This window comes from Lachancea thermotolerans (assembly GCF_000142805.1).
Source record: "Lachancea thermotolerans CBS 6340 chromosome B complete sequence".
Classification (NCBI taxonomy): Eukaryota; Fungi; Ascomycota; class Saccharomycetes; order Saccharomycetales; family Saccharomycetaceae; genus Lachancea; species Lachancea thermotolerans.
The window spans coordinates 53,634-81,511 of NC_013078.1; the positions used below are offsets into that span (position 1 = coordinate 53,634).

The 27,878-nt window shown below is 45.5% G+C and overlaps 13 protein-coding genes and 6 non-coding genes across 19 annotated transcripts, besides 1 other annotated feature; 5 read left to right on the forward strand and 14 right to left on the reverse strand.

Moving 5' to 3' along the window:
• Positions 1–28: 28 nt before the first annotated feature.
• KLTH0B00506g (zinc-binding alcohol dehydrogenase family protein) lies at positions 29–1,225 on the reverse strand (the record flags this gene model as incomplete). Its single annotated transcript, XM_002551774.1, has 1 exon — positions 29–1,225. The coding sequence occupies one exon, from the start codon at positions 1,223–1,225 to the stop codon at positions 29–31; it is 1,197 nt and encodes a 398-aa protein (XP_002551820.1).
• A 486-nt stretch (positions 1,226–1,711) lies between these two features.
• On the forward strand, positions 1,712–3,256 carry KLTH0B00528g (KLTH0B00528p; the record flags this gene model as incomplete). Its single annotated transcript, XM_002551775.1, has 1 exon — positions 1,712–3,256. One exon carries the CDS (start codon positions 1,712–1,714, stop codon positions 3,254–3,256), a length of 1,545 nt encoding a protein of 514 aa, XP_002551821.1.
• A 270-nt stretch (positions 3,257–3,526) lies between these two features.
• On the reverse strand, positions 3,527–5,530 carry KLTH0B00550g (sodium:solute symporter family protein; the record flags this gene model as incomplete). The annotated part of the gene is made up of 1 exon (XM_002551776.1): positions 3,527–5,530. The coding sequence occupies one exon, from the start codon at positions 5,528–5,530 to the stop codon at positions 3,527–3,529; it is 2,004 nt and encodes a 667-aa protein (XP_002551822.1).
• Positions 5,531–6,609: 1,079 nt separating this feature from the next.
• On the reverse strand, positions 6,610–8,226 carry KLTH0B00572g (KLTH0B00572p; the record flags this gene model as incomplete). Its single annotated transcript, XM_002551777.1, has 1 exon — positions 6,610–8,226. The coding sequence occupies one exon, from the start codon at positions 8,224–8,226 to the stop codon at positions 6,610–6,612; it is 1,617 nt and encodes a 538-aa protein (XP_002551823.1).
• Positions 8,227–10,698: 2,472 nt separating this feature from the next.
• KLTH0B00594g (MDR family MFS transporter) lies at positions 10,699–12,555 on the forward strand (the record flags this gene model as incomplete). The annotated part of the gene is made up of 1 exon (XM_002551778.1): positions 10,699–12,555. The coding sequence occupies one exon, from the start codon at positions 10,699–10,701 to the stop codon at positions 12,553–12,555; it is 1,857 nt and encodes a 618-aa protein (XP_002551824.1).
• A 776-nt stretch (positions 12,556–13,331) lies between these two features.
• On the reverse strand, positions 13,332–13,694 carry KLTH0B00616g (KLTH0B00616p; the record flags this gene model as incomplete). The annotated part of the gene is made up of 1 exon (XM_002551779.1): positions 13,332–13,694. One exon carries the CDS (start codon positions 13,692–13,694, stop codon positions 13,332–13,334), a length of 363 nt encoding a protein of 120 aa, XP_002551825.1.
• A 255-nt stretch (positions 13,695–13,949) lies between these two features.
• Positions 13,950–14,021, reverse strand: KLTH0B00638r. The gene has a single exon. It is a non-coding gene; the product is annotated as a tRNA-Glu (tRNA).
• Positions 14,022–14,954: 933 nt separating this feature from the next.
• Positions 14,955–15,026, reverse strand: KLTH0B00660r. The gene has a single exon. It is a non-coding gene; the product is annotated as a tRNA-Glu (tRNA).
• A 60-nt stretch (positions 15,027–15,086) lies between these two features.
• Positions 15,087–15,348: a long terminal repeat.
• Positions 15,349–15,855: 507 nt separating this feature from the next.
• On the reverse strand, positions 15,856–16,221 carry KLTH0B00704g (KLTH0B00704p; the record flags this gene model as incomplete). Its single annotated transcript, XM_002551780.1, has 1 exon — positions 15,856–16,221. One exon carries the CDS (start codon positions 16,219–16,221, stop codon positions 15,856–15,858), a length of 366 nt encoding a protein of 121 aa, XP_002551826.1.
• Positions 16,222–16,472: 251 nt separating this feature from the next.
• KLTH0B00726r lies at positions 16,473–16,544 on the reverse strand. The gene has a single exon. It is a non-coding gene; the product is annotated as a tRNA-Glu (tRNA).
• Positions 16,545–17,503: 959 nt separating this feature from the next.
• On the reverse strand, positions 17,504–17,575 carry KLTH0B00748r. The gene has a single exon. It is a non-coding gene; the product is annotated as a tRNA-Glu (tRNA).
• A 310-nt stretch (positions 17,576–17,885) lies between these two features.
• On the reverse strand, positions 17,886–18,257 carry KLTH0B00770g (KLTH0B00770p; the record flags this gene model as incomplete). Its single annotated transcript, XM_002551781.1, has 1 exon — positions 17,886–18,257. One exon carries the CDS (start codon positions 18,255–18,257, stop codon positions 17,886–17,888), a length of 372 nt encoding a protein of 123 aa, XP_002551827.1.
• A 227-nt stretch (positions 18,258–18,484) lies between these two features.
• On the reverse strand, positions 18,485–18,556 carry KLTH0B00792r. The gene has a single exon. It is a non-coding gene; the product is annotated as a tRNA-Glu (tRNA).
• Positions 18,557–18,879: 323 nt separating this feature from the next.
• KLTH0B00814r lies at positions 18,880–18,951 on the reverse strand. The gene has a single exon. It is a non-coding gene; the product is annotated as a tRNA-Asp (tRNA).
• A 772-nt stretch (positions 18,952–19,723) lies between these two features.
• On the forward strand, positions 19,724–21,196 carry KLTH0B00836g (KLTH0B00836p; the record flags this gene model as incomplete). Its single annotated transcript, XM_002551782.1, has 1 exon — positions 19,724–21,196. The coding sequence occupies one exon, from the start codon at positions 19,724–19,726 to the stop codon at positions 21,194–21,196; it is 1,473 nt and encodes a 490-aa protein (XP_002551828.1).
• A 547-nt stretch (positions 21,197–21,743) lies between these two features.
• Positions 21,744–22,661, forward strand: MIR1 (Mir1p; the record flags this gene model as incomplete). Its single annotated transcript, XM_002551783.1, has 1 exon — positions 21,744–22,661. One exon carries the CDS (start codon positions 21,744–21,746, stop codon positions 22,659–22,661), a length of 918 nt encoding a protein of 305 aa, XP_002551829.1.
• Positions 22,662–22,825: 164 nt separating this feature from the next.
• On the reverse strand, positions 22,826–23,134 carry YRA2 (Yra2p; the record flags this gene model as incomplete). The annotated part of the gene is made up of 1 exon (XM_002551784.1): positions 22,826–23,134. One exon carries the CDS (start codon positions 23,132–23,134, stop codon positions 22,826–22,828), a length of 309 nt encoding a protein of 102 aa, XP_002551830.1.
• An 856-nt stretch (positions 23,135–23,990) lies between these two features.
• On the forward strand, positions 23,991–25,019 carry KLTH0B00902g (FluC/FEX family fluoride channel; the record flags this gene model as incomplete). Its single annotated transcript, XM_002551785.1, has 1 exon — positions 23,991–25,019. One exon carries the CDS (start codon positions 23,991–23,993, stop codon positions 25,017–25,019), a length of 1,029 nt encoding a protein of 342 aa, XP_002551831.1.
• Positions 25,020–25,668: 649 nt separating this feature from the next.
• DOA1 (Doa1p) lies at positions 25,669–27,813 on the reverse strand (the record flags this gene model as incomplete). The annotated part of the gene is made up of 1 exon (XM_002551786.1): positions 25,669–27,813. The coding sequence occupies one exon, from the start codon at positions 27,811–27,813 to the stop codon at positions 25,669–25,671; it is 2,145 nt and encodes a 714-aa protein (XP_002551832.1).
• Between the last annotated feature and the right edge of the window lie 65 nt (positions 27,814–27,878).

The following is a 27,878-nucleotide window of genomic DNA, read 5'->3' on the forward strand; positions in this document are numbered from 1 at the left end:
CATGAAGTCATAGGGTTTTAATACCTAGTTACAAACGTACTACAAATTTCTCCGCGCTAGAGCCACGCTCCTCAAGTTCCTTCAACCCATTTCTTAAACCAACACCAAACTTTTCAAAACCCTTAAACACTTTAACGCTGCGAACAGGGTTTAATTGGCCTTTCTCGAATAGGTCAGATGTGAACTTCACGAAAGTCTCCCCGAATACCAGATCCTCATGAAACCTCTTAATCCCCACGGCTTCGACCTTAATGTCAGGGTATTTAGCCCTCACGTCCTCGCCAGGAGCGCCGCTGAGGCATACTAGAGACTTTTTCGTCCCTTTTCCATCTTTCAAGATTTCAAGAACAAGCTCTGCTGTCTTCTTAGAAATCACGTCGACACCATAATCGACACCCGTTGGGCATAACTCTTGGAATTTCTGCACCAGTTCTTCAGAAGGAAGCGTTCTGTCGATAACGGCCGTAGCCCCCAACTCCTTTAGGTAATCCTCATATCTCAAGCTTGACACAGCAATGATATTCTTGAAAATTCCTAGGTTTCTGGCGAGCTGGATTGTGAATATGCCGACAGAACTTGAGCCTCCCCAAACAACCAAGGACCTGCCCTGGTCTGCCTTCCCAATCTCATTGAAGTCGACGAAAGATGAGAGCGCGGAGCCCGCAGTGACCAGCGGCACACCAACTCCGGCTGCGAAGTCGAGTCCGAACCTTTTGCGAGTAGTACCGTCAGGGAGAATCTCGCGTGGCAGCCTCCACACAAGTCTCGAGTCGAATACTGTAAATTCCTGGAATGTGGATGTTTTGAGCTCGCGGTAGCATGTGCTCGCTAGAAACACCTCGGCCCCGATTGGAAATCTATCCCTATCGACCTTAGCACCCCTGCGGACAACAATACCGCTGGATTCTCTCCCGTTGATCCATGGGAATGAATGAATATTAAAGCGGTACTTTTTGGATTTCCAGTCCACATGGTTCAATCCTGTATATTTGTTGCGGATTAAAATCTCGTGGTCCTCCAGTCTTTGAGGAACAGGTATCTGATCCGATACTATTATTTCCTCTTCAAATGACTTGACAACGGCAGCCTGTTGGAATAACGGCAAGGGTGCTTCAACACCAATTAAAGGACCGCTTCTGATACTGATCCTCTTGAGGTGTCTTTCTTGCATTTGAGAGACTAGGATGCTCCCGACATCAACGCTTTCTAGTTTTCTCTTGTACATTTTTACGCTGGTAGCTTGGACAATTCTGCTGAGGGGACAAAGGCTAGAAGAAAGCTTCTTAATCTAAACACTTAAACATTGGATTTGTGCTGCAATATCAGCGTTATCACCGATTCTTCCACGCCCGTTTTTATTCTGACTTCATTGGTTGGCACCCATTTACACTGTCATTGGCCTTTTTTTTGCGTCAATATTTCGAAGACATTGTGTCTTGCCATGTCGCCGGCAAAATATTGAAGACAAAGGAGGCGGAATATAGAAAAATCTACAAGCCACGGCAGATAGTTGGGGATGATGCCATTGAATGCGGTTCGATAGTACGTCTGGGCCTAGCATCAGTATGGTATTTTGATAGGGGAAAATGCTTTCGTGTCAAGATAAATAGAAACGAAGAGGCTTTCATATCGGATACAAAAGAGAAGGTTGAGGCTATAGATCGCTAGCATCGTTGTCCTTTTGAAAAGCCTATCCACAGCGAACGCTATAATGACAATTGACCACACAGCGAAACGCAGCTCGGAGCTCGAGGTCGGAAACGCCAAGAGAGCGCAATTGACGTCTCCAAAGCGCAAAAATTTGATCGTCAACGCCTTCATCATGGGATCTGCAGGTAACCAATCTGTTGGAATCTGGAAACATCCCCAAGACAAGTCCGCGGAGCTCTATCAATCACCAGAATATTGGATAAATCTCGCCAAACTTCTCGAGAGGGGAAAGTTCAATGCGGTCTTCCTGGCAGACGTACTGGGACCGTATGACGTATATAAGGGTCCCGCGAACGTTGGCCCGGTTGCCAAGGCTGGATCACAATGGCCCATCTCGGACCCTAGCTATTTTATCCCACTGATGGCAGCAGTGACTACAAAACTCGCCTTTGGAATGACCATTTCAACCATCAGCGAGCAGCCGTACCACTTGGCCAGGCGCTTGGGAACGCTCGACCTGCTTACCAACGGAAGAGTTGGCTGGAATATAGTGACGTCTTACTTGGACAGCGCTTCCAGAAATTTGCTTGACGGCAAGAATCTGCCTCCTAACGAGGAGCGCTACGCCCGAGCTGGTGAATACGTTGATGTTATCTACAAATTGTTTCTAAGTTCATGGAGAGACGAAAGCTTCAAGGCTGATAAAAAAACAGGAGTGTTCACCGACCCTGAAGGCCTTAGACACATCAATCATGTGGGCAAATACTTCAATGTACCTGGGCCAGCTATCACTCATCCTAGCCAGCAAAAACTACCAGTTATAATTCAGGCTGGCACTTCGGCCAAAGGAAAAGATCTTTCTGCAAAAAACGCTGAGGTAGTTTTTCTTGCTAGCTTGACTCCAGAAGCTCTCGGCGCTTCTATAAAAGAGATAAAGCAGATTGCGACTACAAAATACCATAGGAATCCATCGAAAATCAAGTTCATTGGACTGGTTACTGTTATATTGGGAGATACTCATGAAGAGGCAGAAAATAAATACAACGAATACAAAGCAAACTATTCCGATGAGGAGGGAGCCAAGGCCATGTTTTCGGGTTGGACAGGCGTAGATATTGACAAGTTCGAGGACGACGAGGTACTTTCTAACGTTGATCATATTGCCATTGCATCGGCGGTCAAGAAATGGCAAACAGCCTATCCCAGAGTGGAGAAGTGGACAAAGAGGGCTATCATAGATGAAATCAAGGTTGGTGGGAGCGGCCCTGTATTGATCGGAACCCCCCAAGAAGTTGCAAGTGAAATTCAGAACTGGGTGGATATCTCTGACATAGATGGTTTTAACTTTGCGTACACAGTTCTTCCTCAGTCTTTCGAAGAGATTATCGACAAACTGCTGCCTGAGCTTGAAAAGCTGGGATTGTTCTGGCATGATTACCCAAATGCTTCCGACTCTTCCAAGTACTTAACTTTCAGAGAGCAATTGTTTGGGGAGCCATCGCTTGATAAGACACACCCGGCCTCGGACTTGAGATGGAAAGCAGATGAAACGAGAGAGGCTTACGAAGCAAGAATTGGGGAAGCCTTGAAAAAATTAGTGTTGTAGACAATGTTCTAATTGTTATTAATTTCTTGAAAGATCTGGAAAGACGACTTACTGCGATTTCTAAAGGAAACGGCACTTCAAGAGCGCAAATGCCGGAGTCAAAATTAATAAAAGTTAGACTGCATTCATACTTGAATGGTGTATAACATGACTAACTCAAGCAATTGGACGGTTTAGATACTTATTCTCATATCAGCATTTAATAAGGAAATGAATATAAGTAAATTTATATAAGAAGCTTACAAAACCTCACCAATTCAGCCTATTTTATTATATAGCGGCCACATTGATGGAAGTCTTATCAAGTTTTTCTCTTTCAATGGAGCTAGTGTCTGTTTGAGATAGATCTGCACTGCTATCTGTCGAAGCTTTTCCTATTAGTTTCTTGAAAACGAATATCAAATTAGACTTTGATTCATATAGGGGATAGAAAATGATCCACATTGCAGCCAGGAAGGCCCATATGATAATTATGCAGACGTAACCGCGAAACAATTTTCTTGAAAAGATATATTTGGTTCCATACATTGATAATGGGATAATGATCAGGAAAATGATAAACTGACAGAAAACCAATATTTTGGTGATAAAAATGTGCTTCCTAAGATCCTTGACTGACTCTTTAGATACTTGGGAAAACTCGATCTCGTCAGAGTCTGCATCATCCGCTATTTGTGTTTCAAAGTAAGTTTCGTTCATTTCATTAAAATTCCAGCTCTGGGACTTGACTTGCGAAAGGATCCATACGAAGATGCCACTTGAAAAAACCGAAATAAAGTTGCCGAAAGCCAAAGGTTCACTGAGAGAAAGAGAAGCTTTATCGACTCTTCCGTCGCTTGAGTAGCGCGTGGCGGAGGCTACCCAGCCCACAATACCACAAAGTGTTGCTGAGGGAACACCAACGACCAGAGCCATTGTATTCATCTTCTTGTAAAATAGCATACCCAATAACCCAAAAAATGCTGGCCCAAGAGCAATTCCCACAAAGCTGAACAACCACCCAAGGGTTACGCCGATGTAGTTAAATACAACTGCCAATGCTCCCATGCATAGCGAAAAGCCGATGACGTTCAGGTGCGAGACATAGACAAGTTGTTTACCAGAAGCCTTGGGATTAACGTAAGTCTTATAGAAGTCATATGTCAAGATTGAAGAGCAAGATATGAGCTCTGCTGACATCGCTGACGTCGCTGACATAAAAACCATAACAACAGCACAAGCTGCGCCTGACTTTCCAAAAATTGCGGTCATAGCATAAACCAATGACAAGCCCCTTCCTGCCTCTAGGTCAGTTAATTTGTTTGGATATGTGAAGAAAGCAGGATTCTTGGTTAAAGCAAGGGACGCTAATCCCATCGAGGTTCCAAGTCCCAGTGGTATGATTTGCCAGCAAATCCCACCTAGCATATAGCCTCTCATAACCTCCTTACTACCCGCGGCAATAGCCTTTTGTGAATATGATGGGTCCATAAAAACTGTTGCAGCCCCTCCTAATAAAGCGTTCCAAGCAGTCAGAATTATATCTTTGTTGGCAAATGTCAAGTAAGAGCCGTTGGCTGAGGACTCAAGTGGAAACGACTCCCCCATGTCTTTCAGCAGGTCATACATTTTGTCTGGAGATCCGATAAGGTCTGAAGTGCAATAGACTGTCACAATCGAAACAATCACCATTATATAGATGACGATTGTGTGTGACCAATCAGATAAAAACGTAGCTTGCAATCCCCCAAAGAGCGTGTAAATGCATACACTGACTGGCAGCAGAAAACATGCTGCTATTATATTCATACCAGTTGTGTAAGCGATCCCCTGCGATCCACCCAGGAGAATCATGCCTGACACAATCACGTTTGTGCCGAGGGAGTAAAACAAGTAGCAAAAGTGGCCCCACTTACCAAATCTCACTTTAGCGACCTCAGCAATAGTGTGAATTCCAGGACATTTGAGCTTAATTTCGATTGCTACTAGGGTAAACACGAGTATTTGAAAGCAACCCGTAACACTGTACCAATACGCGCCCACAATCCCGTAGGAGTACGTCCACAAGTTGGAGGTCAGTAGTGTTGCTGGCCATGTCCAGGAAGATACAACAGCCGAGGATATAAGACCCTGCTTCACATTACGAGAAGCAGTCGTGAAACGCTCCGAGTCCTGTTTTTGGTTCAAGAACTTCGCAATTGCCCATGATAATGCTATCATGAGGACGCTAAACAGGGCACCTAAGCCAAGCACGATACCATAACCATAACCTTGGTTCAACACAAATTCGCTCATGTTACTGCTTAGTTGGGTCGACTCTCGAGCTAAAGTTTAAAAGTTTAATGCAGTACATGCATGATGCCATAAAAGCCAACTTTTTATATTAACCATTAGGGACTATATGCCAAACCTGATAATAACTTTTACCAAGACTCTAGCCCAACTATGATGTCTTTTTCCACACTGGTCACGTTAAGTCCAACTTCTTGACTTTTAATGTGGGGTCTGGGCCTTCAATAGAATTGTTAATTACTGTGGTGTCAACGGCGCTGCCAGAGACAAAGGCAAAAATGATATCAAATACACCTAAAAAGACACAACGCGAAATCACAGCAAATGTAGTGACTGCTATTATAGCGATAGAGGCCACATAAATTACGGTTGAGACCACAGTCTGATGAATTAATGGTGGGCAAAACGAGAATTCCGCACACACGAAATTAGAGTTAGCTGCTTCGCCTCGAATATTAAGCAGTCTCGCATTGGTTCTTCTTCTGGTTCGGGAAGCTTCGCGCGCAGGGAACGCAGCTTCGGTTAATCATCAATATGCTCATCACTCATTGATGTTCCATGTCATAGTCACCTAAGAAGTATATATGAAGCCCAGATAAAGACAACTTCACTCTACTAAACACGTTGCGGTAAGATTACGTGTGCGCGATAGATACTGCAGAGTTGAGTAGCATTGCACGCTGCGTCAAGGCTTGTGAATTTTTCTTCGAGGATATGCAGTTTTCATTTTTACAGATTTCATTTGAAAGAATTATATCATTATTTCACCATAAGACACTTGCAGAGGGGATAACTATATGATACACTAATGCCAAAGTCATAAAACACGCTTGGTTCGCTCAAGCTTCCGGTCAAGGAAGTATTAGTATGTTACTTTGATAAACGTTTGAGCGTTGTACACTTCCCTCTCTTCTCTTAGCGCTCGACTTTAGTTCGTAGCAACGCCGTGTATTCGTTTCTGTAGTTACCAAAACAGTAACCAAAAGCCTCAGCAAACAGGGGTTTTGAGTCAAATTCGTATCTTATCCAAAGCCTCCCAGGCTTTCAAAGTTTCTGAGATTGAACTTGCTTCGCAATATCTTTTACAATGGATATATAAAGTGGTCATTTTCAAGATCAGTGAGATCGAGAAGCGCAATATTACCTTTGATGGTGGAAGCAGACTCTATATCCGTGCTTTTGATTAAACCTAGCGGTGTTCCGCCGTCTAAGGACGATTTCCTTTCTTCATTTCTTCTGGCCAGAATGTACCGAATAGCCAATGCAGATATTGGTGCCAAAAAAAATGCGAAAACAATCTGGACAATCCAAGCGGGATAATATCTGGGCCCATCATTTGCCCTCCAGAGTTGTGGCGCAATAATATTAGCAACTCCATACCAAAACATGATCAGTGCGTTTCTTGTAATTTTCTTAGTGTGACCGGAAGTTGAGGTGGAAGTCCAGCTAAACATCAATATCCAGGCAATCCCCTTAGGCGCACAAATACAAATCATGGCTAAAAGTGCATACGTTCTATCCCAAGGTAAGGTGACCATTGCGATACTGCCAACAAGTGGAAAGAGAGTCCAAAATACCACCGAGTAAGCGGTTGAGTTCTTTTTCTTTCGAATGATGCTTGACGCTATAACAGCGCAAGTCACAGAAAAACTGCCGTATGCGACAGAAACTAGAGTAGACCCTAACGTTGAAATTCCGATTTCCTTAAACAGCAACTTCTCTTGATAAACAAGGTTGTTCGAAAGCTGGTTGCAGAAAAAAAAGGCGCAGAATAGCCAAGAAACGGGGTCTTTCAAAGCTTCGATGATTTGCTGTTTTTTAATGACCTTCTGCTCGATTGAGGATCCTGTTGTCCTTTGGACTCTTCTAATTACCCAGATTTTCTCTTTCAAATTCAAGAAACGTGCGTCTGTCGGATTGTTGGGATACAAGAACAGGACCAAAATTGTTACGAGAAGACTTATAGTAGCAATTACAATCATAAAAAGCTTCCAAATAGCAAACGCCGGTTTTGCATGTAAAATTCCGAAAGCGATAAAGCCAACAACTATCTCGTTTCCCAAGCAAGTAGTGTAGAATAAAGGAGCAGTCCAGCTTTTTTCTTCCGCAGTCAAAAATTGGCCCATTGTAACATTGAGAGCTGGTACTGCTATCGCTTCGACAAATCCTAAGAAAAATCGGAGAGCATAGATGCCCTGGTAACTGGTTGTTACGGTATGCAAATATATTATAAGGGACCAAAAAAAGCTCAAAGCGGCTACCACGCGCCCCACAGGGAACTTTTGGAGAAAAAGTAAATTTACTTGGCCTATGATAAAACCAACATAAAACAAGGTCGTGGAGTTGCTGTACTTGTTTTGATCCAAGTTTGTGTCTTTCCACATGCCGAAAATGGAGGTGTACGACGCAGTGGCCTTGTCAGCGTAAAGCACAAAATCTATGAGAGCACACAGAGGCACGATAGTCCACAAAACCTTCCTCGCTAAGCGCCTCTCTTCTTCATAACTGACGGCTGGTACCAAAACATTATTGTCAAGCAGAAATCCTAACGTAACATCTGCATCACGTGATGTGGTGACTTTGTCTTCGATCTGATCCTCGCTTTGACCTATTTCGTTTTCCACAATATTAACTAATATCTTGTCAGCGTTTTCAAGAGATAGGCTTCCAGAGCTGCGATCGGATTCAGTGGCCAACATTTTCTTTTTCAGTTTGTAATGTTAAGACTGTAGTTCCTACAGAGCACCAACAGTTGCTGCGTAAAGCATTTCATATCAATTTCGAGCCTTATTTGTAGTAAAATTGACAATCATTGATGGCTGCTAAGTTCCGCCTGAAACGCCACTGGTGGGAGAAGAGTTGATCTTGGATGCTCACAGTGTCTTGGGATTTCATAAAAAAGAGTCCTGCGGCATGAAGTCAATGTTGATATTGGTGGTAGGCAAAGTCGCAACACGAGGCTACGAGAATTTTGCTAGGCAAAGAACGATGTAGTACCCGGTACTCTGAGCTGGGGTTCAGCCGCACTGATTGTCGGCCTTATAGTCTAATCTTGATACTGACTCAGCATTGCAGTCAATAGCAGCCACGCTACTAGCAGCCTTTTCTAAGAGGAAAATATTCTGGGGCGCGTCCGAATAGAGATTTGTCGGGCTTATAATTGTGCTTCCATAGCAAGTGGCGACTTCGCGTACAACCGAGACCCTTTCAGCGACTTTTCTACATCCGAAAATAACCTAAAGTGTTCGGTAGTAGGACTGCGTGAGAGGAACTTGAAATACAACGATTGACAATGGTTTTTCCTTTGTGTGAGTTTTCGACAGAATACTGGCCAGTCTCAGACCATCTTTCTGTCTGTAACTCAAGAATTACAAGTGCGACCTCTTTCTCCGTTATGTGTGGCACAATTTTATTCGTTCAGTAGCTCGGGCATAAAATAGGGTCTCCAAAAATGCGAATTCTCTTACAGAAAAACACTATCTGTATCCATCCTGAGGTCGAGCAAAGTGACATCCAGTTAAAAATGGAGATCCCCCTCCCTTTAAAGAAAGGCTGTGCCTCTTCAATCTGAAGACGCTCTTTTCGGTAGCGTGAGATGTTCCTGTCAGCAAGAAGCCGATCACCTTTCACTTTTCTTTCCTTAGAACTTTCTTGCTCAGCTTTGAAGTTAAACTATTTGGTACAATCACCAGCGTACTTCCTGATTATTAAAACATCTAGCCAACTTCTAGGATTCTTCGGGGTTATTTGATATTGGTTTTTTGCAAGCTAACATTTTCATGATGTGAGTTGGATGTCTTCTCTTTGCAGCTGAACGAGCGACAGAGCGAGCACAAAAATCACTATGCTACACTGTGCAATGCCCAATCACGCAGAAAGCAAGTTTTTCTGTATTCCCTTCTTCTGGATCCGCTTTTGATACTTTAGGCCTCCAAAAGTCTTACTGAGCTTCGCGCTACATGCTGTAGGTTATCCTAAGGACTCTGCCTGTTGCAATGAGTGACTTTTTTATCCTTGTTAGCGCTAAGCCTGATCCTTTGACACCGTGTATTGTTTGGTTCAACAGCTACGCGCTCTGTTTGCCTGTACTTTTTGTTGTACGTGAAATTTTGTTTTGAGCACTTTCCTTACGTTCGTCCAAATTCACAGTTTCTAAGGCCCTGCATTGATGATTTCAGCCTCCATAAACAGCATAAAAAACGTTTCTGGGTCCCTTTTTGAGTATTTTTGGCAGCCTCTTCGGTTAAGTCACTCCATTGGTGGAAACACAGAGCTGCGAGCTCGGTCAACACGTCCTGCGTATGACTCAGGCTTCAAAGCGTTTGGCCACAGCCATTTCGCCCTAGATCTGACCGCTTTTTCAAAACTCCGGACAATTACCTCCTTGATGAATTTTAAGTGCTCACCTCTTGCTCCGCGAAGAAAACCGGTTCACCTGCGCAGCCATCTAATAGCTCGCCTTTCCTTTTCTGCGTAGCTTTTGGATGTGGTGGTTCTTGATTGGCGCGCTCCGTTCGCAAGCAGCAGGATCTGTACGTCGTTCCTCACCAAGAAATGACTGTTCAAGTTAAAGCTCTCGGTAATCTTCTAATGTTTACCTCTCCAGATTATGCACAATTTTTTTCTACGAAGGTCCTTGCAGGGACTTTAGCGTCCTGGGAAGCGTTTTATTTTCAGAAGCTCGAGGAAAAAAGCCCGGCGGCTCAATTCTACGCGGAGCATTCCTCTTCCCGGTTTCGATTTCCAAACTATACTCGCAGAGTATAACGGCCTAGCTTGAAGAACTGAACCGCACCCTTTCCAATAATTCGGTCTGGGTCCCAGTCAATTTTTGAGCTCCTCAAGGACCCTCCTTCGCCAAGAAAATCTTTGCCTTCGCATTTCGGAATGTAACAAACGTTGCTTGATATGTCATCTTCAAGGTAGTTAATCACATGCTCAGTTCGGAATTTTGTTGTTGGATCATCGAAGGAAATTGTCGGAAATAAAAAAAAGGACGAAAAGTCTATATCCGCGTAGCCTGCGCTACTGAACGGCGCTTACGGCGCTACTGCGGAAATAGACAAAGAAGGCGACTTGTGGATCTTGGTATAAAAGGCGGTAATAGGCTTGGTCTTTTTCTTTATCCGCCGCTCAAGCCCGGCCCTATTGAGCATTTTTGCCAAGAAGAGATGAGTGTGTGCTTAGATAATCAAACGACGGCATCGCTTTCAGATCGCGAGGTCGTTGAGGGCACCAAAGAGGACATTCATGAAAAAGTGACGGGGGGAATTTTGGAAAAGGCAGATTCTGCGAACTCTGGCGCTAATTCTGTAGCCAAGGATAGTGAGAACGGCCAGGCGGCTCCATCGGAACCGGAAACTGCAATTTCGCCTCTGACGGGACTTAGGTTTTATGTCTGTTTTGCGTCGCTAGCGCTATCGCTTTTTCTGGCCGCACTGGACATTTTGATTGTGGGAACCATCATGGAGACTGTTGCTGCCAAGTTCAACGGCTACAGCATGACCGGGTGGCTGGTGACTGGCTACAATCTACCTAACGCGTTGCTGAGTCTTCTGTGGGGCCGGTTTGGCACTGTGGCAGGCTTCAAGACATCTATGCTTCTCTCAATAGTCATCTTCGAAGTGGGCTCCTTGATAGCGGCGGCTGCGACGTCGATGACCATGCTTATCGGAGGAAGAGTCATCTCTGGTATCGGCGGAAGTGGTATTCAGACTTTGTGTTTTGTTATTACTTCAACACTAGTGACAGACCGCACACGGGGTACTGCAATTTCGATCTTGAGCTGCGCCTTTGCGGTGGCATCGGTTGCGGGACCCTTCCTAGGTGGAGCCTTTGCAACACATGTGACGTGGAGATGGTGCTTCTATATTAATTTGCCAATCGGAGGACTGGCCTTTTTCTTCTTCCTGTTCTCTTACAACCCTAACGGCGAAAACACTTTCGAGAACTTCAAGATTTTACTTGGCAGGATTAAAAGGATTTCGTACTCCCAGTTGCTGACCGTTAGTTTCTATCGCAGGCTTTTCCGCACGTTGGTCTTCAAATTCGACTTTTTTGAATTCGCGCTATCTTCTGCGGGTTTCACGCTCGTGCTATTGGCCCTGACATTTGGAGGTAACAGATATGATTGGAACTCAGGCACTATCATTGCCTATTTTGTTGTTGGCATTTTGTTGATAATCGCTAGTTTTGTCTACGACTTTGTGGTTTTTGACAGAGTTAAACCGCAAACTGATCGTATCCCCTATTTGCCGCTTCTTTCTTGGAACGTTATTTCCAAGCCAGGTGTATTGATCCCCAATATTGCTAATTTTTGCACATGTTTCTGCTATAACATGCAAGTTGTGTACATTGTCCAGTACTTCCAGCTGGTGTGGGGAGACTCTGCCTGGAAAGCATCTATTCACTTGATTGCACCAGTTATTTCGACTGTCATTACTGTGCTATTTTGTGGAATCATAACTCGGAAAACAGGACATGTTAAGATTCTTCTGGTTGTCGGAGGAATCGTTATACCAGTAGCATCTGGAATCTTGACACTCCTGGGTCCTAAGTCAAGTAGCTCTGCTAAAATTGGTCTGCTCATCTTGCCCGGTATATCTTTCGGCTCGGTTATGAACGGCTCCTTGTTGAGCTCTCAACTTCAAATCCAAAAAAACCATCCACTCTTCCGTTTTGATTTCATTGCTGTGACAACGTTCAACGCTTTTGTTAAAATGCTGGGGATGGCGTTTGGTGGTATCATGTCTAATATGATTTTCACGACATCAGTTCGTAACGAACTTTCCAAGATTAAGCCACCGTTGCCACATAGCCAGTCTGTTGATGGCCTTATCAGCTGGTGGTACAAGAACTATGCGGGCAGAGACTCGGCTGAGGTTCACGTGTTCATGAATGGAATAAAGGACGTGTTTTGGGCTGCTCTTGGACTAGCTGCCATTGCTGCAGTTGCGTGCTTTTGTTCGTCAAACAAGAAAGTTGATATTGAAAAACCTGAAGGAGATGAGGAGAAGAATGGAAAATAGCTAATCCAAAATAGCAGAAAAGAAGTTGAGGTGGTTGGAAATACGTAATGATTGTATATATTTAAATAATTCAAAGAATAAGGTGCAAATAATTTTTCGAGAGTAACCAGAGCAACTCTACACGCTCCTCACTTGTATTTTTGTTAAATTGAGAGTTGTTCAGATTTTGGTGCATCGACGCTAGTAATGATCAGCTGTCGTTGGTTCCACCGGTTTGTTTTTTACTTGTGGTAAGAACTAATGTTTCAAATGACAGCGAACTGTACAAAAACTTTAATACAGACACGAGTTTTCAAATAACGATTACATAAGCGAACTAATGAAGAAAAGTGAAGCAATCTTGTAGTTTGTAAACGCTTCGTATAGATTTGGTTAGCCAGGAGATAAAAAATTGCCTGGCTCTATAACCAAGCCCGAGTATAGCGCGAACTATAATCTGGCTACTCAAGACACCTATTTTTTTTAGTGTTAACGTAAGTCACGCCCAGAGATTTCTTCAGTTCACTATCTTTATCATTAAATTGTGTCTGGGAGATGATCTCGCCATGGAAACTAGCAAAGTCTTCCTACGTCGCATCAATTGTGACTAGGAAGGGAGGACTTTGCACACCACAATGAAGTTGAGCTTTGAACATTAGTTTTGATCGTTATACATCTGTCATTGACTTTTCATATATCTATTCAAGTTAATTGCTCGGACTTCTAAGTTTCGAAGAGGAAGGAAGGTTATCACGCGAAGGTGAACAGGGCGTGTAGATCGACCCTCAAGTTCGCGCTTATGCGAAGAGGTGTATTAGTAGACTGATCAGAAGGAAGGCTTGTGCCCAACGAGGCCCCAGCCTACTAGCAGCGTTTTTCGTCTCAGTGAGAGGAAATTGATACGCGCCCGGAAGACCCAGCCCACAGAGGTACCCATCTTCGTATGTTGTACCGTTGAATACCTGTAAGTAGGTGTTTCCATTATTGCAAGTAATTGCAGAAGTTCCGTTCAGCAACCTGTCGTCTCTTGGATCCGAACCAGTGCGAGCCGCAGTACCACAGCACCACCCCTCCATAGCCGATGTGTTGCTAGTTACGGTAAGGTTGTAGACGTATCCACAAGGCACAATAGTTTGAGACTGCTCAGCTGTAGAGTCCATTCGGTGTGTAATATAAAAAGTAATTGGCTTTCAATAATTCCCTGAACCAGCTTTGGGGCACACGAAACTTCCTGCTCCATTATGTACCGCTTTGAAAAGGGTTTTTCCGACATCTCTAATGACAAAATCAGCCGCTCGGCTGAGTTTCTTGGGGCTTCAAGCCTCGCATAGTCCGCGCCACATGAGATATGCGAATACGTCATCTTTATACTCTCGAGGCAGCGGACTTATAAAACATCTATGCTCGCAAAAAAATTCCGAAGCGGGGAATCGAACCCCGATCTCCACGGTGAGAGCGTGATGTGATAGCCATTACACTACATCGGATGCTGTTGGGTTAATGTTAGAAGGAACGTATAATAACCAGCTAACTGGAAAATGTGCCGTAAGTTATTGAACTCGACGCTGGGACGTCAATGTGGATAATACGGCCGAGGTAAAGAAGCGCATTAAGATTCTTCCACTATCGATAGGGCTGTTACAGTTTGTTGGTGAACTCGAGAAACTTTTCAAGATCATCTTTGAGCCGACCGTTATTCTCATGTATACTCTATAAACTTTTTTGCAGGGTACATTAAACCGAGGGTTTCCGAAATTTAGTTAGAAGGCGCAGTTGAGCATCTTGAGTGGAGCTACGCGCTCATGCAAAGAGATGCACGAAGAAACTGATCAGAAGAAAAATCTGCGTCCAGCGGGGGGCAAGGCTGGTGGCAGCGTTCTTCTTAGTATTTGAGGATTCCTGATAATCTGAAATATTCATCAAACCAAGTCTGCAAAGGTATCCATCAATCACCGTTGTATTTTCGGTTATTTGTAAATTTGTATTAGTACTGCAGGTGATTGTGGTAAAGCCATGCGATAGGGTTTCATTTCTATCGTCCCATCAACTGCGAGCCGTGAAACCACAACACCACCCCTCCATCACTGATGTGTTGCGAGTTACGGTAAGATTATAGGTATATCCGCATGGGATTGTGAATTGGGACTGCGCAGCTGTCGAGTTCATGACGCGTTCAATGTGTTGTATTTCACCTTCAATACTTCGATTTCTAGACTTCGGGAGTTGCGACCCACCCGCTCCGTTACATACCACTCTCAAAAATCTTTCCAGGAGATATCAGTCGACACTATCAGCCGTATTGCTGACTTCAGCAGGGCTTGCAAAGTCCGCTTCTCACGGAGACGTTGAATTCGTAATCAGTTAGTCCCAAAAAGGACAAATTATAATAAACACTGGAATAAGAAATCGGCAAAAAAGTATTCCGAAGCGGGGAATCGAACCCCGATCTCCACGGTGAGAGCGTGATGTGATAGCCATTACACTACATCGGATGGTATTGGCTTACTGAGAGAGGGACGTAGAATAAACATCTAACTTGATAAATTGACCTTTGTCATAAAACAATAATGGAACAAGGATATTCTGAGACAACGAAGGAACAACATCAGAGATAATGAGGAACACTAGAGATAATGAGACTTGCTCTAGGTCTCCGGATCTATAACTATAAGTACTACTGCATCCAAGGCTCAGTATGAGATTAAGTAGAAGAAAGGAAGAAGGCATCCTCGGATAGAAGAATAGTCGCGACTGTATAGAAGCTACTAACCGCCAACTTCATCATAATCCAGAAGCTCATAATAACATACGACAACCTTCATGTCGTATCTAATTTTTGGAGCTCCGGACTATATTTTAAGTTGGCGGTTCGTTGGCTCGATAATTATGGTTATCCATCCCAAGAATCCTTGTTTCTCTTTCTTCTATTTAATCTCATGTTAGGCCTGGAGCCTAGTAGTGCCTATATTTATAGATCTGGATGCTTATAGCGAGCCTCATTATCTCTGGCGAAATTCCTTCGATGTCTCAGAACTTCCTTGTAACATTATTGTTTCGTGACACTACAAGTATTGGACTACACGCATGAAAGCTATTGTCGTCGATATCAGGGCCGAAGTAGAGAAGCACATCATAATTCTTCCATTTTTGGTTGGTCTAACACCATTTGATGACGAACTTGGGCAAAGTTTAAAGATTATCTGTAAGTGAATTTTCATTTTCATGCATATGCTATAAACTTTTTTGCAGAGGATATTAGATCTGGAGTTTCCGAAACTTAGTCGGAGGGTGCAGCTTAGCACCTTAGGCGCGGCCACGAACTCATGCAAAATACTGCATGAAAAAGCTGAGCAAAATAAAAAATTGCGTCCAGCGGGGCGCCAAGTCGCTAGCAGCATTTGTTTGCGTTAACGAGGATTGCCCAGCATTTGAAGGATTCGCCATACCAGATCCGCAAAAGTACCCATCCATTACTGTTGTATTCGCGGTTATTTGCAGCATTGTGTTATCGCCGCAACTGATCGATGAAAACTCGTGCGACAGGGTCTGCTCTCTGTCGTCCGCACCGCTGCTTGCCGCAATACCACAGCACCATCCCTCCAGAACCGAAGTATTACTGGTTACGGTGAGATTGTAGATTCGTCCACATGGGATTATAATTTGGGATTGCTCAGCCGTCGAGTTCATGACGCGTTCAATGTGTTGTATTTCACCTTCAATACTTCGATTTCAAGATTTCGGGAGTTGCGACCCACCCGCTCCGTTATATACCACTCTCAAAAATCTTTCCAGGAGATATCAGTCGACACTATCAGCCGTATTGCTGACTTCAGCAGGGCTTGCAAAGTCCGCTTCTCACGGAGACGTTGAATTCGTAATCAGTTAGTCCCAAAAAGGACAAATTATAAACACTGAAATGAGAAATCGGCAAAAAAGTATTCCGAAGCGGGGAATCGAACCCCGATCTCCACGGTGAGAGCGTGATGTGATAGCCATTACACTACATCGGATTTTGTTATTAGTAGCTCTATGTTCATATGTCATATAAGCTAACAATTTAAGAGCATGCCCTCCATATCATTATCTAGCGGTCGCTCACGGGAACGCCCTTTCAGACCTTCCAGAGCTCAAAAAAATATGAAGCATCTGGAAGGGAAGCCCGTCTACAGTCGAGCCCGGTACAGCAATCGCAGTGAAGAGGTGAATTCGATTCAAAAAAAAATTAGTTGTATATTAGTCCTTAACACCCACGATTTTTGATTAAACTAAATGCAGAGTATATTGGCGTGCCAGCCTTCGAAGCGCGAGTTGAGGTCAAAGAACAAGGGTTCCGCAATGCCTCGCTCACGCGAAAATGTACACGAACAGACTGATGAAAATGAAAAGTTGGCTCCAACGGGGCCCCAGGTAGTTGGCTCCGTTTAACTTGGTATTAGAACAGTACGAGAATCCTTTCACTGTTCTATTGCCAGCTCCGCACATGTATGCTTCAGACACCGACATATTTCCAGCAATCTCGAGGTCGGGAGCGCCCGTACAATTGATAGTTGCAACATTGCTTGGTAGAGTTTCACCTCTGTTGTCAACATTAGTGCGAGCCGCGATACCACAGAACCACGCTTCTATAACTGATGTGTTACTAGTATAAGTTAAATTGTAGGCATTTCCACATGAAAGCTTCTCATCACAGTACCACGAGGACGAATTCATTTTGTTTGCTGAGAAGGTTTAGGAACTCCTTCGAAACTATCCTATGACCACACTTGGATTCATGGGCCCGTCCGCCATTAATCTCATTTTTAAAAATTTCGGAAAGTCTTTCCGTTCATATCAGCTGTTCGGCTGAGTCCCTTGGGGCTTCAGGGCTCACATAGCTCGCCGCACTGCTTAAGGTAATTAGACACGTCATATTTATTATCTCGAGACTCCGGACAACTTTGTCAACATCGGAGAAATTCGCAAAAAAATATTCCGAAGCGGGGAATCGAACCCCGATCTCCACGGTGAGAGCGTGATGTGATAGCCATTACACTACATCGGATCTTGTTGAAGTATGGAGCAAGATCCACTATAATATTAGAAGAGGGAAAGCACATGATACCTAATTAATTCTAAAATTGTGATATGCCGGAGTGTCGCCTCTAATCCAAGCGCCCAGATGTGGAACATATGAAGGTCGATTCCCCTTTCGAAAACGCTGGTGCAACAAACTAATAATTCCTAGTGGCTTTTGAGAAAAAGGCGAGCATATCTTATGAACGTCGTAAATACTGCACTAACATATTCTAGAATACATTGAGATGCTAACTTCCGAAGCGTTAGATATCAAGTAAAACCGGTCCGCGCCACACTCACCCAAAAAGATACGCGAAAAGACTGACAAAAACAAAGATATGAGTCCAACGTGGCGACAGGTTGCTGGCTCCGTTTTCCTTGGTATTTGAACATTGAGAATATTCTGTATAGTTCGTGCTATCCAGTCCGCAACGGTATCCGTCGATCACTGTTGTGTTTTCAGAGATATACAGATCGAAAGCAGGGTTAGCGTTACAATTAATGCCCCCAATTTCGATCGATAGGAGCTCATCCCTGTCGTCCACGCCGCTCCTTTCTGTAGAGCCACATCGATATCCCTCCATTACCGATGTGTTGCTTGTAATAGTAAGATTGTAGAGGCCACCGCATGGGAGCACCGTTTGGCATTGCTTTGCTGAAGGGCCCATTTTATGCGTGGTCGCGAGTTTCGTAACGCCTTTCTCGGGTTATCGTGTACCAACCTGAGGGCCCACCGACTCACGCATTGTTATATTTCTTCAAAAATCTTCGGCAAATGTTCCAGCACACATCGGCCGCATCGCCGACCTAATAAGGGTTCGAGTGGTTAGCGCCGCATGGAGTAGAGAGTCGTCATTTTAATGCTAATATTGGTATATGGTGAAAACCAAAAAAGTTCCGAAGCGGGGAATCGAACCCCGATCTCCACGGTGAGAGCGTGATGTGATAGCCATTACACTACATCGGATTTAGTTGATTTTGAAGCAGGTAGAGGATTATCTGTACGTCAACAATAAGCATGCCAGTCAGAGGTTAGCCAATGTGTTAACGGTAACCCCTTAAGGATACGGTAGGATTGGAGTGTTTACGCGCTCAGAAGCACATTCATTTCTCTTTTTCTTGTTTGGCAAAGCTGCCGCCGCCTACTTTCAAACGGATCTCCAGCATTGACATTGAAGTGGCTTCCTTTAATGCAAATCACAGAGTCACGCAGGCACTGTATCGCACATGTGCACAAATAAAAAGGATCTACCTGCAATAGCAAATGGTCAGAGCAAAAAATCAAAAATTCTCCGCGACGGGGAATCGAACCCCGGTCCCGAGCGCGACAAGCTCGAATTCTAGCCACTAAACTATCGCGGATGTTGTTGGATGATGATGAGGTGTGGAGCTTCACACCGAGACTGGTAAAGCATGTGAGCCAAGCTCTTCTTATCGATAATCATCTACGAGATTATGGTGCAGGAGATGACGATTTGTTCATAGGTACGCGGAGAAGGACGCAGCACAGTAAGGGACGGAAGCAGTGCCTCCCATAACAACAGCGAAAACCCGGGGCTCGCGGCCATGCCGTCTAAGGTGTCAATCACTTTCCCGTCTCCCCTGACATTCATCCATTTTTCTCGACGGTGCTTCAGAGTAGATCCATTCTGGTGATCTCGGAACGGATTTAGGCGCGCGCGGACTCCGCGTCTACAGATCTTCTCCTGTTGCTACTCTTGGCTTTTGCCCACGTTGAAATTTCAAAGCGTGGCTCCCTCTGTCTCAAAGGAAAAAAAACCTAGCCTCATTAGGCGTCATGAAGCTCCAGCCAAATAGCAGAAACAAACAGACAGCCAGTAGTGACGCAGGCTGTGGCCGTACGGCGCAGAAAATTTTAGGCAAAAAGCACACAGTTTCGAGGGTCTTTTTCCTTTTCGCCACATTAGTGTTTTTGGTCGCTGATTTAGTAGCAACAGGAAAGTCTTTTTCCACAGCTCATCATGAACTAAGGTTTTTGGCCGCCTATAAAAGCCAAGATGCAAAAGCATGAGGATTCCCGGGACATTGTATGGATGAGTTGATGGTAAAATTTGCCTGAGTTTAGCCTGATTGATCCCTAATAACAGCTTGAGTGCTCGCGAACAGTTTCATCATGAGCAGCAACCTGAGTACAGCTCCTGAAGAGGGAAAAAAGGTGTATGCGACGAGGTCGAGGGACTCAGGCACGTCGGAAAGCATCGCCGCGCTGCCGGAAGCCATGCAGCAAACTACGAAATACTCCAGCGAGACTCCGCTGTTGATTCTGGAGAACGAGAGCGAGCACGACATCCAGTACAAGACGTGCTCGTGGGTGCACACGTCGGGGCTGATGCTCTCCGAGTATATCGTCCTGGCAATCATGTCGTTTCCCTGGTCGTACTCGGTCCTGGGAATCGTGCCCGGGATTATCCTTACGCTCTTCGTCGCGTCGACGGTGCTCTACACTGGCCTCACAATCATCGACTATTGCGAGAGGTTTCCACACTTGAAAAACGTGTGCGACATCGGACAGCACCTGTTCTGGGGCCAGAAGTGGGCGTGGTACGCAACACTAGTGTGTTTCTTAGCCAATAACACTTTAATTCAGGGCCTGCACGTGCTGGTCGGGGCTAAGTATCTCAACACGGTCACCGACCACTCGCTGTGTACTGTCAAGTTCGGCGTCATTGTGGCGTGCATCTCGTTCGTGGTTTCCGTACCGCGGACTTTCTCTTCGCTTTCAAAGGTCGCCTACTTCTCTGCCGCCACTATGTTCATCGCGGTTGTCCTAGCCATGATCTTCGCAGGCGTTCAAGACCATCCCTACGGCTACGACGGGACCCCGGTGACTTTTCGTGCCTTCCCCGAAAAGGGCACCACCTTTGTGCAGGGCATGGGCGCTTTTCTAAATATAGTGTACACTTTTGTGGGCCAGATCACATACCCACAGTTCATCTCCGAGATGCAGAGGCCCGCCGAGTTCAGAAAAGTCCTGTACATCGTGACCACGTGCGAGATCGTGATTTTCACCCTGGCAGGTGTTATCATCTATGTCTACGTCGGCAACGAGTACATGAGTGCCCCGGCGTTTGGATCGTTGACGAGGACTTTCAAAATTATCGCCTTCTCTTTCGCCGTCCCCACAATTATTTTCGCGGGTTCGTTATACTCAAATGTCTCCGGCCGTCTCTTATTCTTCACCTTCTTCAAGCGCTCTAAGCACTTGTACTCGCATACTACGGTGGGCTGGCTCACCTGGATTGGGATTCTGGCTCTAACATGGGTTGGTGCCTTTATCATCGCTGAGGTCGTTCCCTTCTTCTCGGATCTGCTCTCCCTCATGTCTTCTCTCTTCGACTGTTGGTTTGGCTTCGTGTTCTGGGGTATGGCATACTTCAAGCTCAAGGAAGCGAAGTACCAGAATCCACGTTATTATTCACAGTTGACCGCTTCAGAGAAGTTTCATTTCTTCATTGCCATATTTCTGATTGCGGTTGGGCTCTTCATCCTGGGCCCAGGTCTCTACGCGGCCATCGACAGCATTATCCTGAACTATCAGGACGATGCCTACGGAACTGTGTTCAGTTGTGCATCAAACGGCAGCTAATAGCGCTGCGTAACTCCCAGTGGGAAGCAAGCTATTCCCGTTTGGATTATATTATTGCAAATGATAATTTAATTTGACGAAAGCAGGACCCGCTGCCATCCTCCTCACAACACTCTTGTATATTAAGGCCTCGGAGGCTCACACGCTGCTCAGTTTTCGCCCCAAAGAACCCTCGGAGCCGCTCAGCTTACTGGCCATTCTCAAATGTATGTAGTGTGCGTTTTTAATGATCTATTAACCGAGATTTTGTATATTATATTGCCCAACACGACAACCAATGCGAAGGGTTCGAGCCCGGGTCTGCTCAACATGTACTTGCCAGTTTCCAAGCAATAGTTAATTGCGCTGGGCGGCTCGGTCATCTTTATAACGGTTAATCCTCATCTTAGGTTTCGGCCAATCACAGCTGGCAAATCCTCCGTCGACGAAACCCGAAAAAATTTTGTAAAGCTTTTTCTTTTAAGATTTTGAACGGCTATATAAGGCAGATATTTTGGGCTGCCCGGAACGCGCCCCACACCAAGAGCTCACGCCGCACAGCACCGAAATGTCCGCTCCTATCCCTCAATATTCCATGTCTGATTACGCCAAATTCGCACTGGCTGGTGCGATTGGCTGTGGTGTGACCCACTCCGCTATGGTTCCAATTGATGTCGTCAAGACTAGAATCCAGTTGGAACCAACTGTTTACAACAAGGGTATGGTCTCGTCTTTCAAGCAGATCGTCTCTGCTGAGGGTGCGGGCGCTTTGTTAACTGGTTTCGGTCCTACTCTGCTCGGTTACTCCATGCAGGGTGCTTTCAAGTTCGGTGGTTACGAGGTGTTCAAGAAGCTGTTCATTGACACCTTGGGCTACGACCAAGCTGTAAACTACAAGAACTCGATCTACATCGGTTCCGCTGCTATCGCTGAGTTCTTCGCTGACATTGCGTTGTGTCCTTTGGAAGCCACAAGAATCAGATTGGTGTCCCAGCCATCTTTCGCTGACGGTCTTTTCGGCGGTTTCTCTAGAATCCTGAGAGAGGAGGGTGCCGCTTCTTTCTACAACGGTTTCACCCCTATCTTGTTCAAGCAAATCCCCTACAACATCGCCAAGTTCTTGGTTTACGAGCGTGCTGCCGAGGTCTACTTCGGCATGGTCGGTCCAAAGGACACCTTGTCTAACACCACCGCTACTGGTTTGAACTTGCTGTCTGGTTTGACCGCTGGTTTGGCTGCCGCTGTTGTTTCTCAGCCAGCCGACACCTTGCTGTCTAAGGTCAACAAGGCCAAGAAGGCCCCAGGCCAGTCCACCATCGGTTTGTTAGGCCAGCTGGCCAAGGAGTTGGGTTTCGTCGGCTCTTTCGCTGGTCTACCTACTCGTTTGGTCATGGTTGGTACCTTGACCTCTCTGCAGTTCGGTATCTACGGTACTTTGAAGAAGTCCTTGGGCTGCGCCCCAGCTATCGAGATCGCAAGCAAATAAGCGCCTCTAAAACGGGCTTAATACGCTTGCCCCTCACGCTTGTGTGATGAACCTGTACAGTCTAGTCGCATAGTATAAAGATGAATATATTCGGTTAATGTCATGAATTTTTAAATATTACATTTGCCGGTGGGCCACGGACCACCTCAAACACGGTACAAACGCTAACTATTCATGTAATTCTCCAGCTCCTGGTCTAGCTGGTCTGCTGTGGGTTGGGCTGGCTTCTCCCTCTTGGGGGCGCGTGGCCCACGCCTGCCGCCACGATGGCCTTTTTTCTGAGAGCGACGACTCTGGCGGCTTCTCGATTCGAAAACCTCAACGGTAACCTTCGCGCCGCTGATCTCTTTCTCGTTGAGCGCACGGTGCACCTCTTCCGTTTTTTCGGGCGCCTCGAACTCAAACACAGCCGTGCGGCCGCTCTCGTGGTCGTAGATGTTAGAGTACACGGGTTCCGCGATTTCCTTCACCATATCCTCGATGGTAAAATCGGACACGTCCAAGGGAATGTTAAGAATCCGTAAGCGCTGCTTAGGGGCCTCTTGAGGCTGTTCATTGCGGTCATCGTCATACCAGCTTTTCGAGCTGGGGTCCAGGTCGCGCCTGGGCGTGTCTCTGATCCCAATTCTAGCGGCAAGCCCATTTCTCAGGTCACGGCGACGGTATTTCTAACGGATCTGTTAATAAAAGCACCTCTGGCCCATTAACTTGCCTAACATACGGTTACTCCACGACTAGGCTTCTTGAAAGGATGTTAGCATTTGTGTTCAACGTAGACTCAATGAATCCAAACGATTAGAATTCTAAAACCCAATTTTATCGTACTTGTTCGCCAATTATGCTGTCTAGTTCATCGTCAACTGACATCTTTGGTTAGTTTGCTGAGGCGGTGTCTCGACCAACGCTAGCCCATGTTGGCCCTTCTAGCCTATTTTATAAAACGGCATGAAATTGAGTCCTTCGTATTGAGCTACAAAGGCACGTCACGTGACACGCGTTCAGGGGGAGCTACTTCGACCGTGTTAAAGCATAAAAATGTACTCGCGAACTGGTACTCAGCAGAAGTCCGATGAACATCGCTTATGCGGAGCTCATGTAGACATTCAGTGCTAAAGATATATCCAAGACTCTGCCCAGAGGACCTTCCAGCTATCAATCTCGATCGCCCAACAGGGAGATGAACTGGATTTTTGTTTAAACAAGCTATCTACTTGAGCTACCGCCGAGCTAGAGACAGAGAGCGTTGCTTTCTTAAGCATATAAAGCTTGCCTTTATGAAAAAGATTCTTGGCAAATCGCGCAGAAAGCATCGTTCTAAAACAGCACCTAATGGAAAGCAAAGAGAAGCTGGATGCGGAGCCTCGTAAGACTAGGATTGGAGCACAACTTCGCGCGGAGGGTGAAGTGGTACTGCAACTGCTATTCTTTTCGATTCTCGGAAACTATTCGCGTCTCGGTTTAGTTCGACTAACCGACTATAGAGGGTCCTACGTGCAGGGTCCTACCGTTCTATGGGCGAACTTAGCAGCATGCTTCCTCATGGGCGCAGCGCAGGCACTAAAGCCCCGGGACGTGTTCACACCGTTGTTCTTCACAGCGGTCACGACGGGCTACTGCGGGTCGGTGTCGTCGTTCTCGTCGTTCCTGGTGGAGGTCTTTGAGCACGCGACGAATACCGCTGCGGATTCAGGTTCGCATTCGTTTCCAAACCGTGCGTACGGGATAATGGAGTTTCTCTCGGTCCTTTTCGTCCAGCTGATGGTTTCAATGTGCAGCCATCTCTTTGGGTTGTGTCTAGCCCGGGAGTTTTCTGGGTCTCTAGAAACTTCAGGAAGCTGGGAAGCGTCAAAAAATGCACGCAGGGTTAGGAAAGTGCTCAAGCTGGCGGAAAACATCGCACGAATTTTGGCCGTCCCCGTGCTTATCGTCCAAATTGTTCTTGCCGCAGTTTATACCAATGGTTCGAGATATTGGACTTTCGCAGCCGTGTTTTCTTTTCCAGGAACGCTGCTGCGCTATGTTTTGGCAAAATATTTAAACCCGCGAGTCAAACACTTCCCTCTAGGCACTTTTGCTGCCAATGTGTTTGGCACTGTGCTATTGGCAATCTTTACTCTGCTTTCAAGGGGCAAGTTGCCAGACGGAAGTAGAATCATCAAATTCACCACGACTAACGACGTAGTGGTGGGATTAGGCAATGGATTTTGTGGCTGCCTGACGACCATAAGCACGTTCATTAATGAGGGGCACGTACTGCCGCTGAAAAAGACCTTGATCTACTACTTTACGTCAATTGCGGTCTCATTCTGCCTAATTGTTGTAACATTGGGATCCTACGCATGGACCAGAGGTATTTGAAAACTAAAATTCAATAATGGCAGACCTCCCTATCACAAATGATACACTAATATCTCATAATAGCATAATTGCCGGATAAATAATATTTAGTTTGTTCCTTCCTTTGCCCTAGGTTTGAACTGTCTCAGCCAAGTTATAGATTAATCGTTGGAGGCCTTCTGCAGTTTCCTCCACGCCTTTCGAGCGTTTGGCTCTTACGAATATGGTCTTGAGAAGGAAAAAACGGTATGTCTTGCGTATCAGTGAGTTCGCCTTCCCTGTTTTTTGCTCGAGGGACCTGGGGAACAGATTTCTGTTTTCGGCATCCAGTTAGTTGCCAACTGTGCTTCAAGTTCCAGCTCGTTTCAGCCCATGTGTTAATTACTCCTTTAAAGACTCACTTAACCTCAGTGACGGAAGAAACTCCCTCTCTATTGGCAAGCACTCTTGAGGATCTCAGATTAATGCCTTAGATGAAGGATGCCAGTGCCGTGACGCCACGCCTTGATTTGCTCCAACATCGATCTTGGAAAAGAACCCTCACACATGAAGAGTTCACGTAACATGTTTATTAAACTAAGCTTATCAGATTATCGAGCGCTCCTCAGACGAGAAATCCACCAGTCCTTTACCTTTAGCTCCTATATACAATCATGTTCATTTACCAGTTCTATAAGAGGTCTGCGAAAACATGACTAAACCTAGAAAGGTGGCCGTACTTCTCTTTAACAGGCTTAATCCACGCGATCGACTTCGCAAATTGTAGCAGCGTTGGCTCGACCGTAGCTAGGTTCCCGTAAGCGACAAGCATTCTGTAAGCTGCTTCTTCAGAGTCTTGGATCATCTGCGAAGGCCCAAATTTGTTATTCAGCGCATCCGCAACAGTGGGTAGCAAATCAAGATTTCCACTTTTGATGATCATAACACTATAGTTAAATATCAGAGTGGCAATGGAAACGGCGAGGTTAACTGTTTTAGAAGCTTGCGGACGATTGGGTTCTATGGTCTGGAACACAGAATCATAGACAGCGTTTTTAGACATCAACTCGGTACCCCACTTCTTGTTTTTGAAACAGTTAGCCAGAGTCCGCACCGTTAACATTTCCAGTTGTGGCATTGCGGACCCCAAACCTTCCTCTATGAACTCGCTCATTGCATCTGCATGAGGCAAGTACTCCACAATAAGTCTCATGATGTCATATGCAGGAATTTTGTTGGACCACGAAGAACGGATTATGGAGGCCTGGGCAAACAGAAGTTCATAGTTGTCTTCGACATCATGCAACGCTGCTCCAATAGCGGCCAAGTCTTCATCGTCAAATGATCTTTCTTGAGCATTCAACTTTACAACGCCGTTGAAAATTGCGTCAGGAGAAAAAGACCGAATATCCAAATATTCTCTTACAGGCAAAACTGACATGGGCTTGCTTTGTGGTATTGAATTAGACTGACCGTTTGATGTAGAACTCTGATCTTGTTCAAGGCTCACTCCTGTAGTATTGGTAATCAAAAAACGCACAACTTCTTCACGGTAACTGGCGGGAAGCTCATATCTTGCAAGAAAGTCATCAGCAGCTTGGTATGCATTGCCGTTTGCATTAAAGGGGAGTTTAAGGGGTGGCGCTCCCTCTGTGACATCCACATCGAAAACGTAGTCATACATTTTGCCTTCGAACTCTTTCTTCTTGTCGTTACCAGCTGAACTGACAACATCGCCAACTTTTGTCCATGCGCCCTGAGTGTACTGGTGCGCCTCATTTACCCCGTTAGGACTCTTAACCACTATCACCTGACCCTCTTTGCCAGGGTTCAAGAGAGCTTCGCTTGGAGAAAGTTTTGATTCGTCAAAGCCCATTGTCTGAGAGCTGATTGCAGTACGCTCGACTTCTTTCGCGAATGTGTCTAGTTCTTGCTGCGGCGCAACCCTACCCTCATGACAGGTAAAGATTCTAGCCAACGAATCACTGCACCCAACTAATATGTCCCCATTCGGCAGGACATCAAGATCCCAAACAGAAACCGCGGGGACTCTTATCACTTGTTTGACAGCGCCGTCAGGCCCCCAAACCCTTACAGATCTGTCCTCGCCACAGCTAACAAGACCACCACAGGGAGTGTACTTCACACAATATACAAAACTTTCATGGCCTTTGAGCGTTCTCAGGGTGTTTCCGTCCATGTCGTTTATTTTGATAGTACCATCATTTGAACAACTGGCAAACTGATCCCCATCTGGGCTGATATCCAAATGCCTGACCACATCTGTGTGAAGGTTCGAGAATGTTTTGAGCACTTTCTCGCCCTCCCAAAGCTTAACGGTCCCGTCCGCTGAAGCTGTTAGATAGAACCCTACCTCGGGAAGCATCTTAACATCCCAAACGGATGCCTTATGTCCAACCAGTTCATGCTTCAGGGCACCCTGGAACCAAACCTTAGCGGTGGCATCCCAGCTGCCACTCAAGATATACCCTTGAGAGCTGTTCAATGCACACACATTACTCTTGTGCCCAACTAGTACAAATTCTGGCTCCTGCCCTAGTTCTCCAAGCAAAGGAGATATGCTGTTGATAAGAGTATCCTTGCCACCACAATACAATAGCCTTGAAAGTTTGTCGTAACATAGACTGTTAATGAATTCGTCAACCTTGTAAAGAATTGTGTCTTGCCACATGTCGTTGCTCCCCTTCTTCCAAAGTCTCACAGACCCGTCTCTCGAGCAGGTAGCGACCTCATCGTTACTCATTACTGCAACTGACTTGACATCTTGCTCATGGCCAAAGAGAGTAGCACTAAGTTTGAATACCTTCTTGACCATCTGTAATGTTTAAAGCGGCAACTTCTCGTGTACATAGCAGAGAAAAGGGTCAAAAATCTTTCGAC